Consider the following 12,591-nt stretch of genomic DNA (forward strand, 5'->3'; position numbering starts at 1 on the left):
CCTTAAGTGTGTAGACCCTACGGGTTCGGGAGACACGTAGACATGACCAAGACGACTCTCCGGTCAATAAGCAACAGCGGGATCTGGATACCCATGTTGTCTCCCACATGTTCCACGACGATCTCATCGGATGAACCACGATGTCGAGGATTCAATCAATCCCGTATACAATTCCCTTTGTCAATCGGTACGTTACTCGCCCGAGACTCGATCGTCGGTATCCCAATACCTCGTTCAATCTCGTTACCGGCAAGTCACTTTACTCGTACTGTAATGCATGATCCCGTGATCAACCACTTGGTCACATTGAGTTCATTATGATGATGCATTACCGAGTGGGCCCAGAGATACCTCTCCGTCATACGGAGTGACAAATCCCAGTCTCGATTCGTGCCAACCCAACAGACACTTTCGGAGATACCCGTAGTGCACCTTTATAGTTACCCAGTTACGTTGTGACGTTTGGCACACCCAAAGCACTCCTACGGTATCCGGGAGTTGCACAATCTCATGGTCTAAGGAAATGATACTTGACATTCGGAAAAGCTCTAGCAAACGAACTACACGATCTTTGAGCTATGCTTAGGATTGGGTCTTGTCCATCACATCATTCTTCTAATGATGTGATCCCGTTATCAATGACATCTAATGTCCATAGTCAGGAAACCATGACTATGTTTTGATCAACAAGCTAGTCAACTAGAGGCTCACTAGGGACGTGTTGTGGTCTATGTATTCACACATGTATTACGATTTCCGGATAACACAATTATAGCATGAACAATAGACAATTATCATGAACAAGGAAATATAATAATAACCATTTTATTATTGCCTCTAGGGCATATTTCCAACACTACATTATGGGACGGAGGGAGTATTTAGCATTTGACAGCAAACGTCAACATTTGCCATGCCAAAACAGATATTTTGTCTGATGTCCTAGTTTGATTTTATCCTTGTTGATTGATGGTGTAAGCACTATTTGAGCAATAAAGCAGCCATGATGTTGTGTAAGATTTATTATTGTTGTTGTGTAAGATTTGCCATGTTCTAAGTAAAAATTGTCGTGTAGTGTAAAAGATTGTCAGCAAAATTGCCATACTACAGCGAGTAATTGCTATGCGTACGATCAAGATCCGACGTACTTTACAGTGTCAGAGTTTTTACGCGCCAAATGTATATTGGACATAGTAGTCAGTTTTCTTTCTCTCTGAAAACAAAACAAAACATATGCAATTTCTTAGACGTGGTGTTGCACTAATAAGCACTAGTAGAATGCCCGTGCATTGCTACGGGCTTTTGAAATATTTTTCTTGAGTTATGTGAACATCATTGAACTTACTCATCGGAATACCAGTTGGAAATAAATGTTGCCATAAACATTTATCGTAATTCCAGCCGGTTTGCTTTATTTTGAGTGTGTCGTTGTTGTGGGATATCATCACTTGCACATCTTTTTGTTGTATAAAACATGGTGAATTTTTGTCCCCTTCCAATGACGTCGCCCCAAAAACCCTCTGAATGGGTTTCTTTTTGAACCCCGACATAATCCATCTCCATCTCTCTCATATTCTACAAAATTAAATATATATAGAAATATACCTTTTGAGTATTATATCATGTGCAACATACATACGAAGAAGAACAATTATTGCATGCACCTCTTTTGGTTGTGTAAAACTCGTTGAATTCTTAGCCCCCTCCATCATCGTTACATCAGGGTCTTTGTCAGTCGACATCTCCGAAGCACAATCAAATCCATCAGTTTTTATGACCTACAAAGGTATTCTAATATAAACAAAGATTAGAATATATTTTTTATGATGGTGGTATGGAAAATATATATTCATTGGACAAATCCAAGAAATGAGCAGTTTCTAGTAGATTGAGTGGCATCCCAATTTTAATAATTTTAGTCTCACCTCTAAATCACATGTTGATGGTTATTCTCACGAATACCTACTATTTAGGGTATGTGGTATATTGCCCATAAAAACTATGTTACATTTCTCCACGAGCAAAGAACGGATTCCCCCTTTACATAATGATAGTCGGTCATCCGTAATTTCTTGGATATTTTTAAGTAATTTATTGAGAAAATATTTTATGTTATTCTAAATATATATAGTGTACAGGTATAAATAAAGCTTTATTTTTATGATATTCCTATTATACCCCTCCTATACGACTTGCTGTCCTCTCCCGAACAACCGCACTCTATCCACTCCCTCTCCACATCACTCACTCTCTTGTTCCCCTCCCTCTCTAGATCCATAGACTTCACCGGCGTCGCTCACTCTCCTCTCTCCGTCCTCGCCCCCACAACCAACAGAATCAGCGACCTCATCTCCCACTCCTCTACCCTTTCATCCCTCCCCTCTTCTCACCAAAATTAGTGAAGGGGGGGGGATCGAGAGACCAGATGGTTGCCTGATCCGCCCACAAATCGGCGAACAACATCACGCCAAGGTCACCAACGCCGTCATGAAATGACAGGCTTCTTCCACCTCGACAGACTTGCTCGCGCACCAAGATATGAGAGGGGGCCTTCTACTTCTCCCTCGCTCATCACCCCTTTGGCCAAACCATGGATCAACCTTCCTCTAATCTGACCCATGCCATGGACCGAGCTCACTTCCCTCCTCAAGGTCATCTCTTCACCCCTTTCCTCGTGTGGCATGTTGCACCGCTAACCCTCACCTTATCTCCCTCCCTTTCCTCCCATATCGAGACATGCATGTGTTTCTGCTTGGCCGCTTCACCTCACCGCCGCCTTCATCTCCTTATACAATGTCGTATCCGCCGCCTTCTAGCAGCTGTAGAAGAACGTGTTCGATTCTTGAACCTACAAAATATAAAATGCTGAGGTCAATAAGTATGAATTTCTCTTGTCCCTAGTACTATATTTTTATACATGCTTATTGCATAACCAACCTGTGTGTCGTAGTATACTGTGGACTTGCTGAGCTGCTCGACCTTGAGCTTGTCAGTTTGGCAGAGCACGTTCTTCGTCTTAACCTCCATCTGCAACTCGGCATCGCGGATGGCGACAGCCTTGGCGGCCTCAACCTTGGCGACCTTGGCATGCCAGTCCCAGCCTTCCACTCCATGGCGAGGTCGGTTTGAGGCGGCGTTGTCGGCCTTCCTAGTGTTCTCAAACACCCGCACCTCCGCCTTGCCCTTGGCCTTCTCCTTGAGCGCCTCGCCCTGCTGCTGCACAAAGAGCACCTTGTTCTCGGTGTCCACCTTGGCGGCGTTCTGGCACGTGAGGCCATCCCGCTCCACAAACATCCACCTTGGCCCTGCTCGCTGCCTCCTGTTCTGTCTTCTCGCCGAGGTAGGAGAAGTACTCATGCCCCGGCACGTCCACCAGCTGCTTCACGGTGGCATTGTAGATGAAGAGGCCGAATTGGTCCGGCTCCTTCTGCACACTACTGAACACCTCCTGCTTGAACTTTTTGGTGCAGGTGAAGATCTCGTCCATGGTCAGCTGCGCCACCAGCATCCGGGTCTCACCCTCGATCAGCCCTTTAGCCCTTCACCATGTCATGCCCGTGGCTCCTACCGTACGAGTGCAACAGCGCGATCAACTTCACGTGGAGTAGGAGCTTCGCTTCGACGGTGGGCAGGGCTGGACGTACCGCTCGTGGCTCAATCAGTGTTTGACACGCTCGGTCCTGGCTTGTTAGAGAAAACGGATGATCTGGTCTGCTAAAATCGGCCTGGAAAATTGTCGGTCCGATCCGGTCTGGTCTTCAACCGGTCCGACCAAGAGGACTGAGAAAAAATGTCACTACCGCCGCCATCCATTCTCAGCATGGCGACCGGCAGCCCCCGGGTAAATTACCATGTCCCCAAGCTTCCCCTCTCCTTCTTTTCTCTCCTCCCCATGCACCATAGCCTCTCGCCATCGCTGTCGTGCATGCACCACTGACGATCTCGAGTTCTCAACTTGGTGCTGGCAGCGTTCTAGCTGCGGGTTTTGCTGCCATGGCAGCGACCATTTTAGCACAACACACATGCAGGCCATCAACTGGGGAAAACGGTCGATTGGGTGTGAACTTCGGATCGTGCGAGAATCGCTCAGCCGTGATTTCCGCGTGAGATTTAATAGCCTCCGCCTACAATCACGCACCATGATCCTACGTTGTCGTTTTCTTTGTTGAAGCATATGTTCAGGTCCACCTGCCACCACGTGATTCTCTCTCTCCCATTGCTCTCTTCGTAACAACCTTTCCTTATCGACTGCGTCTTTATCGCGAGTAAAGGATTAGCAAGGTCAGCTCAGGAGTTAGTTGGGTTACTGGCCGCACCTGCCTGTGTATATCTTGTATAAATGTATACCTCTATAACTGAATATGACTGCTTTCAGTTGTGTTGGTGTGTTCACTTTCTGCACTTCTATTCAGTCGAACAGGAAATAGGAAGTACATGAGAAACATGGCTTGATCCGAAAATCACGACATCATTTGACGACAAACTAAACGTCATGTTTTTTTTCATGGTTAATCCGCTAATTATGGCAAGGCCCGAACACAAAAAAACATGGGCTCATGAAAAAAAACTGCTACGGAAGGTTCATGGCTAACAGCTGCACACTTGCCGCGACACATCACCGACCTCATCGCTGGCGCTCCCGCATGTCCACCACCTCGCCACAGCACCCGCACACGCAACCTACCTCGCCGTTGCCCCAGCACGTTGACGCTGGTGGTGGTTGGCCGGTCCAAATGGTGGCTCAATGAGGGACCGAACCAACCCGGACCGTGTCGCCTTGGTAGCGTTGCCGAGTTCCAGGGTGGTCACCCGGGGACCGATGGTGAAGACGGCGGGCAGGACGAAGGGCAGCTTCTTGGAGCTCTACCAATACCCACACCTTCTTCACCGGCTAAGTCCTTGATGCCCCAGCCGGTAATGGCCAGGTACTACGACGCGTACGCGGCGATGAAGCTCGCCGTTGACTGTTTTGCCGGATGTACCGTTAGGTTTTCTTTCCTTCTTACCTACATAGGACATAGGAGTGTTGACCGATCAAAGGAAATAAATAGAACCTGTTAGTACATATAGAAAAAATGCCTGTGCGATGCAACGGACCTATCAAACTTGTTTTACGTGATCTCGATTTATGTAATCAATTAATTACGTGATTTCTGTTGTATGTTCTTTCTCTATTCCAAAATTTCACTCACGCGAGTAAAAAGCATTTCACTGTCTTATGCAAGTAGTTCAGTGCATACATATGCTACTCGTTCATAATTGCAACCTGAACAGAGTAAAAAAAATTGGTTCGATGCATGGATGGATTGACGGGAACACAATGTCTAACGAAAAGGATAAGAATCACGTTGGCATGCATAGGTGATTTGAAATTTTAAAAATATAGCATCTACATCCGCGCATCATGAGGAACAATTTCAGAGAAAAAAGTTGATCCAGTCAAGTGTATCTTTGGATATTTCATTATCCACTTAGGCCATATTAGTATTACTTCCCACGTGGTGCACATCATCCGGATGCATGGGTGTGCCTCGGCCCTTATATTGCAAATGTTATTATTGCAGGAAGAGCACACATTCATAAGCTAACAGTTTCACAATGCGTTCTTGCTGATAGTAATTGAACCAAATGAAAAGATGGACAAGCAGATTGATTAAGGAACTCTAGGTAATAGTTCATGCCGTAAGCATTGGCTCAAAAAGTTAATTTGTAAGTAACAAAAAAAGGCCTAGAAGAATAGTTCTACCTAAATAAAGTTTACTGTTGCACATGAGCAGATCCACACGAAGCAGAGGGGAGGTGGAGCAGGCCGGTAACCAGGGGAAGGGGCAGAGTGGGAGAAGATTTACACCGCCGTCTCCACTGAATATGGTGTCCCCGCCGCATCTGTGGAGGCGCCGCGGCTCCGCCTCGGATGGTGCTCGCGGCTATGGTGAAGAGGAGGGGCGACGCATGGGTGAAGAGGCAGGCAGTGCTCGTGGCCAAAAAAGTGGGTCGTTCGAGCTGCGGGAGGGAGGAGGGGATCGCCGGGAGGCGGCGAGATCGGTGGGCGGCGGCGGCAGCCAGGTAGGGAAGTCGAGGTAGGGCGCTGTGTTTTCTTAGGGGAGTTGCTTGTGAAAATAACATGCACCGACGAAGTAGCTAGCGGATCCCCTTAAACAAGACGTAGCGAGCGGATTCCCTTAAGGTAGGAATGGATACGATTGATGACGTTGATAAATATTGATGAATGTTGGCCTAATTTACTATCATCATGCATGGAAACGAATCATCAAGAAAAAGAATACTTCTTATTACTACGCTCATAGGAAGCTTGCTAATCTCTGCTACCAAACAGTTTCTGCCCAAACAAAGAAAGAAAGTTATGGACGTGATTCGCAAGGAAACAAACGTTATGAAGACAAATGAATTTAGATTTGATCTTTAGAGATTGATTGTGATTGATTCTTTTACATAAAGATATTACTGAATAATTTGCGTCAGTATGAAAAGTTCTGATCCGTTCAATTTTTTTCGTTGTGTGAGGCGAATATAAACCGATAAAGTAGGGGAAGGAGACGAAAAAAAATCTACGAAAAAAACCCAGCGAAGGTGAGAGGAGATACCAAAAAAACCACGGACAAAAATAAACCCGAAACAGAGACTACCAACTGAGACATTAGGAATAAGACATTAGGAATAGAGATTTGGTCAATTTCTTAGGTAACTTTGCCTGTAAGCGTCTTCGTGGCCACTGCCCACTCTACTCTTTTGCCTTCTCGCAGGCCAAATTCATGTCTTCCCTCGCTCTTTTCCACGGCCCATTCTCCTACCACCGCGCTCCTCCCTTGTCGCCGACCGGCACCTCTCCACGGCCGACGCGACCCGCAGCGCATTCTTCTCCTTCCCACCCCAATTCGCGCCCCCTCCCTGAAGCCGATGAGCTCCGGTCCCACGCAGCGGCGCTGCAGGACTGCGCCGTCCGCCGAGCGCTCCGCTGCGGACAGGAGCTCCACGCGCGGCTGCTCCGCTGCGCGCGGCAGCCGGACACGTTTCTCCTCGACTCGCTCCTCAACATGTACTGCAAGTGTGGCCGCCTGGCGGACGCACGAAGGGTGTTCGACGGAATGCCACACAGAGACGTCGTCGCCTGGACCGCCCTCTTATCCGCCTACGCCGCCGCGGGAGATGCCGAGGAGGCTCTGGACCTGTTTTGTCAGATGAACCAACAAGGTCTTGCGCCTAACGGGTTCACGCTCGCTTCGGTGCTCAAGGCCTGCTCGGTGATGAGCTCACACTCCGAGTTTACGCGTCAGGTGCATGGTCAGGTGGTTAAGTTGCAAGGTCTGGATGATCCCTACGTTGGCTCGTCCCTTGTTCAAGCTTACGCGATCCATGGGGAGGTGGACGCTGCTGAGACCGTGTTGCTAGGCTTGCCCGAACGAAGCGACATGTCATGGAATGCTCTGCTCACTGAGTATGCTCGGCAGGGCGACTACAGAAAGGCCATGCATGTTTTCCATAAGTTGTCCGAATTTGGTGATGAGATAAGCAAGTATACTGTGCCTACTCTTCTTAAGTGTTGTGTGGAACTCGGTCTTGCAAAGTCTGGTCAGGCTCTTCATGCATTGGTGGTCAAGAGAGGGCTGGAAACCGATAACGTGCTGAAGAATTGCCTTGTTGAGATGTACTCGAGATGTCTATCTGCTGAAGAGGCCTATCAAGTCTTTATCAGGATAGATGAACCTGATGTGGTGCATTGCAGTGCCATGATCTCTTCTTTCGGTCGACATGGTATGGCCTGGGAAGCATTTGATCTTTTCGTAAAGATGTCAGACATGGGAGTCAAACCAAACCAATATACATTCGTGGGCATTGCTGGTGTTGCATCAAAGACTGGTGATGCAAACCTTTGTCGCTGTGCTCATGCGTATGTTGTGAAAAGCGGGCTGGCTATGCCAAAATTAGTGGCTGATTCCATTCTAAATATGTATGTGAAAGTTGGTGCTGCTCAAGATGCAACAGTTGCTTTTCATCTTATGCATGAGCCTGACACATTTTCATGGAACACATTTCTCTCCGGATTTTATAGTGGAAGCAACTGTGAGCAGGGTTTGAGGATTTTCAAGCAGATGAAGTGCGAAGGCTTTTCAGCCAACAAATACACTTATGTTGGTGTTTTGAGATGCTGCACTAGCTTGATGAACCTGATGTATGACACTCAGGTTCATGCATGTGTTCTGAAAAGTGGGTTGCAAAGCGATAATGATGTTTCAAGAATGCTACTTGACATGTATGCGCAATCTGGCTGCTTTACAAGTGCGTGCCTGGTATTTGATCGACTGGAAGAAAGAGATGCTTTCTCGTGGACAGTGATTATGTCAGGATATGCTAAAACGGATGAAGCTGAGAAGGTGATGGAATGTTTCCGTTCAATGTTGCAAGAAAACAAAAGGCCTAATGATGCCACACTAGCAGTTTCATTGAGTGTTTCCTCTGATATGGCATCCTTAGGCAGTGGGCTCCAACTTCATTCATGGGCCATCAAGTCTGGCTGGAACAGCTCAGTTGTTTCTGGTGCTCTAGTTGACATGTATGTGAAGTGCGGGAACATAACGGATGCTGAGATGCTATTCTATGAGTCAGAAACATGTGATCAAGTTGCATGGAATACACTCATCTGTGGTTATTCTCAACATGGTCATGGGTACAAGGCACTGGACACGTTCAGACAGATGGTAGATGATGGGAAAAGGCCTGATGATATCACATTTGTAGGTGTTCTCTCAGCGTGTAGCCATGCAGGATTACTTGACGAGGGAAGGAAGTACTTTCAATTGCTGAGTAGTGTCTATGGAATCACTCCTACGATGGAGCACTATGCTTGCATGATTGATATTCTGTCCAAGGCTGGAAGACTAGCTGAGGCTGAATCTCTTATCAATCAGATGCCATTGATCCCGGATTCATCCATATGGAGGACGATTTTGGGAGCTTGCAGGATACATGGAAATATCGAGATTGCTGAGAGAGCAGCAGAAAGATTGTTAGAGTTAGATCCACAGGATGTTTCTTCTTCTATATTGTTATCAAACATTTATGCAGATTTAGGAAGGTGGAGTGATGTTACAAGACTTAGGAATATGCTACTAGATCATGGAGTAAAAAAAGAACCAGGGTGTAGCTGGATTGAAGTCAATGGCCAGATTCATGTATTCCTGTCGCAAGATGGATGTCCAAAATATTAAGAATTTGTTACAACGTGCATTCGGTTCCCACAATCTGAAATGCCACCATGGGCCGTGCCCATACATAAACTATGAGACCAGGAGCTGGTTTGAAGTAGATATGGCTAGTTCTGCAGGCTGATACAAAGTGCCAAGGTAAATCCTGTTTATAAATATGATTACTGAAAATGCCACACCTGCATTAGCAGATCACTACCACTCTGTTACACTGTTGACTGTTTTATCTCATTTAAACATGCTGTTGGGTCCCTGAACTTGCCTGTAGAGTTTGATGGGCAAGTCTTGATTCTAAATTTAATCACATATGCTATCCTGCAGTTTGATAAGAGACGCAATGTGCAGAAAATCCACCGACATAGTCAGTGCAATTATTTGTTACATCATATACTAGGATGAATTCTGACCGAGGACAGTTCCTTGGTGAGGCATGTGAAAATGGTCACGCAATCTTGCCTGTAACGTGAGCTAGGATATGGTTACGGATCAATTTGGGATAGGGAGAGTCTGATGGTGACCCACTTCCATTGATATTGGATTGCTCATGTCACATTTGTAGTCCAATTGGGACCCCTGTGCATGTGAGGTGATCAGCTTGTTCACCAGCTTAAGCAGGATCCTTTCGAATTCCTCGCCACTAGACCATGGATGAACCTCAGCTTTGATAAGCTGGGGATCGCTGCTGATGAGACTCCAGAGGGGATAATTCTCCTTTGGCATGACATAGTCCCCTTCCCCTAGCTTAAGAGAGGGGCAGTAATCCCCCTTCCCATCACCGATGTAGATGAAGTGCTTGTTCTTGGCACTGTCTGTCCCTTGAATCCTCTGGATTATCTTGCCCTGCAATGGCAAGTGAAACTTTAGTTCATGGGTGGCAAGGTCGGTTTTCACCACTTTTCAGATGAGTAAATGCACTGAGGTTTCAGCACACACAATATTTTATCAATCGTTTGACAATACATCATGCCTAATACTCCTTCCGTTCCAAAATAGATGACCCAACTTTATACTAAATTTGTACTAAAGTTAGTACAAAGTTGAGTCATCTATTTTGTAATGGAGGGAGTAAGACTCTAAATGCAGAACACATCGTTATATATACCGAGTGACATAAATTGTTTCTTTTGTCTCCATCACCCACGTGCATCGAGTGAATCTGTGATTTTAACACGTGAACTGATCTGCCATCCTACTGTCCATACCTTGCACATGTTGTCAGGGCACAGGCTGCAACCATGGGGCGAGCTGGTGGGATCATGGAACGGCGAGATCCTGAGCCTCCCTTGGGCGTCCACGCGCGCGGGGTTGGTGTTGATCTCAGAGAAGCAGCCGAGGACGCCGTGATGCTCCAGGACGGTCTCGATGAAGAAGGAGTTGGCGTCGCTCACCACCTTCAAATCACACCTGCGACGCACACCTACCACCATCAAGATCCAATCCAACCACCCGGCCGCGTGGGGAAATCAAGAACACATCGGCAAATCGGCATCGGTCCATTTCATACCCTAATGCCGACGCCGTCCGGATGGCGGAGAGGACGTGCGCGTCGAGCGGCGCGCTCCTGAGGCACTCGCGGATGTCGTCGGCCGACCTCCCCTGCGCGTGGAGCTCCCCCATCATCCTGTCCTGGAAGACATCAAGGCCCCACTCAGCCGGGAGAAGCGCCATGCGTGTCTAGGCGGGTGTGTGGGCGTATCGTGTTCGACTGTTCGTACCATGAGGGAGTTCCAGCGCATGGTGGGGCGCAGGCGGTTGAAGGCGTCGGCGGCGCCGAGCTTGGTGATGACCCAGTCGTCGCTATCCCACTGGATGATGGTCTTGTCGAAGTCGAACAGCACCACCACGGCGGCGGCGGCGGGAGCGGCCATCTCCGGGAAGAGACGGCGGATGGTGCTTCCTGCCTCCGACGTTTGCGATACGAGACTCCGGCGTGGCTTCTGTTTGTTTGTTGGTGGCGGCGTCTCGGACTCTCGGTGTGTTTTTATAGCAGCCACAGCCGTGTGGCAGCTGATGACCTGGGAAGGCTTCCACACCGCCACTTGTGACCTCTCTCGTGTGTTTGTGTTTCCATTCGCTTTGTTCGCCCTTCGCCGTAGCATAACTGTTGTCTGTACTCGATTGGCTGCCTTTGCCTTCGCCTTTGCATGGTGCTTTGTCATCACGATAAAGATGGTTCATCGCAAAGTTTATTAGTATTCCATCAGAAGAGTTGACCGATACAATTTTGTGCAAGTTTACACCTCCTTTGGCTAGCCTTTTTTGTGGGCTAAACACACTCCACTCTATTGAACATCGACAATGTTTATGGGGATACAATTGTGGCCAGGAGGCTGAACGAGCCACACGTGGCACCCTTTAGAAAGACGTAGATCATGCTTAGACTATGTGCCTTGATATCGGATTTTCTCCCTTCAAAGATGAAGATACAGCCCGAAGATTAGAGGCCGACAAACTGATCTCGTGAATGATATTACCATAGCTTTCTCCTGTGCCCTTGTTGATGTCATCAATAACGCCCTTGCAATAGGGGGTTGTGGCCTGCATTAAATCTAAAGCTAGAGCGAGCGCTTCTCGGCAAGCCAATGCTTTAAGGATGGGAGGATCAATCATACTAGAGAAAGAAATTGCCGAAGAACTGAGATACACTCCCTCTAAATTTCTACACACAACGCTAATAAATCTCATGTTGGTAGTGTTGGCCACTCCTCCATCGACTTTTACAAAGCCTGCAGATAGTGGAATCCAATGCACCATGGGTTTAAAAGGTTCAGCATAACGAACACCTGGCAGGGGACTGATGAAGACACCGATATAGCCAGATCAAAAAGATAGTGGTGTATGAATGCATATGTGTTGCAGCCGGGCTCTGAAACTCCTCCTCATGAAGTGCCTTTCGAAGAGCATGCGAGATAGCCCATAGCATCACCGGAAGCAAAAGAAAATCATCATGCGGCAGGCTTTCCAATAGAGTGAATATCCATCTCCTCGCGTTTGGCTCCCTAGTGGTGCTCAAGATTTCAACCAAGTTAGGATCCGCTAAAGCCCACACACACCTTGACATGTTACATTCAAGAGGTGAGTGTATTCACGAGTCTTCAGCTACGCATAACTCACAAGCGTTCGTTGTAGACATACTTAGGTGTTGGAGGAGATCCGCCGTAGGTAGAGATTGTCGTGACAGACACATTTTTAGCTTAGAAGGAATTTGAACCAACCAAATTCTTGTCCAAGTTTTTTGGTCCCTTTCAGACTTTGAAGAATCAACATTACCTTCTAGCTAAGCCTCTCGATGATGTTTTGTTGCAACCAACATGCAATAGGACGATCGAACAGAATTTTTTTCCTTCTTGTCAAGTTCTCCATGAAA

The 12,591-nt window shown here is 47.2% G+C and overlaps 2 protein-coding genes across 2 annotated transcripts; one reads left to right on the forward strand and one right to left on the reverse strand.

Moving 5' to 3' along the window:
• The first annotated feature begins 4,917 nt into the window (after positions 1-4,917).
• On the forward strand, positions 4,918-9,246 carry LOC123056917 (pentatricopeptide repeat-containing protein At4g39530-like). Its single transcript, XM_044480137.1, has 3 exons — positions 4,918-4,988; positions 5,778-6,066; positions 6,720-9,246. Exons 1-3 carry the CDS (start codon positions 4,918-4,920, stop codon positions 9,225-9,227), a joined length of 2,868 nt encoding a protein of 955 aa, XP_044336072.1. The 3' UTR covers positions 9,228-9,246.
• Positions 9,247-9,355: 109 nt separating this feature from the next.
• Positions 9,356-11,268, reverse strand: LOC123061420 (thiamine phosphate phosphatase-like protein). Its single transcript, XM_044484515.1, has 4 exons — positions 10,940-11,268; positions 10,729-10,850; positions 10,427-10,628; positions 9,356-10,064 (listed from the first exon to the last, which is right to left on the reverse strand). Exons 1-4 carry the CDS (start codon positions 11,090-11,092, stop codon positions 9,711-9,713), a joined length of 831 nt encoding a protein of 276 aa, XP_044340450.1. The 5' UTR covers positions 11,093-11,268; the 3' UTR covers positions 9,356-9,710.
• Between the last annotated feature and the right edge of the window lie 1,323 nt (positions 11,269-12,591).

Source organism: Triticum aestivum, chromosome 3A (genome assembly GCF_018294505.1).
Source record: "Triticum aestivum cultivar Chinese Spring chromosome 3A, IWGSC CS RefSeq v2.1, whole genome shotgun sequence".
Taxonomy (NCBI): domain Eukaryota; kingdom Viridiplantae; phylum Streptophyta; class Magnoliopsida; order Poales; family Poaceae; genus Triticum; species Triticum aestivum.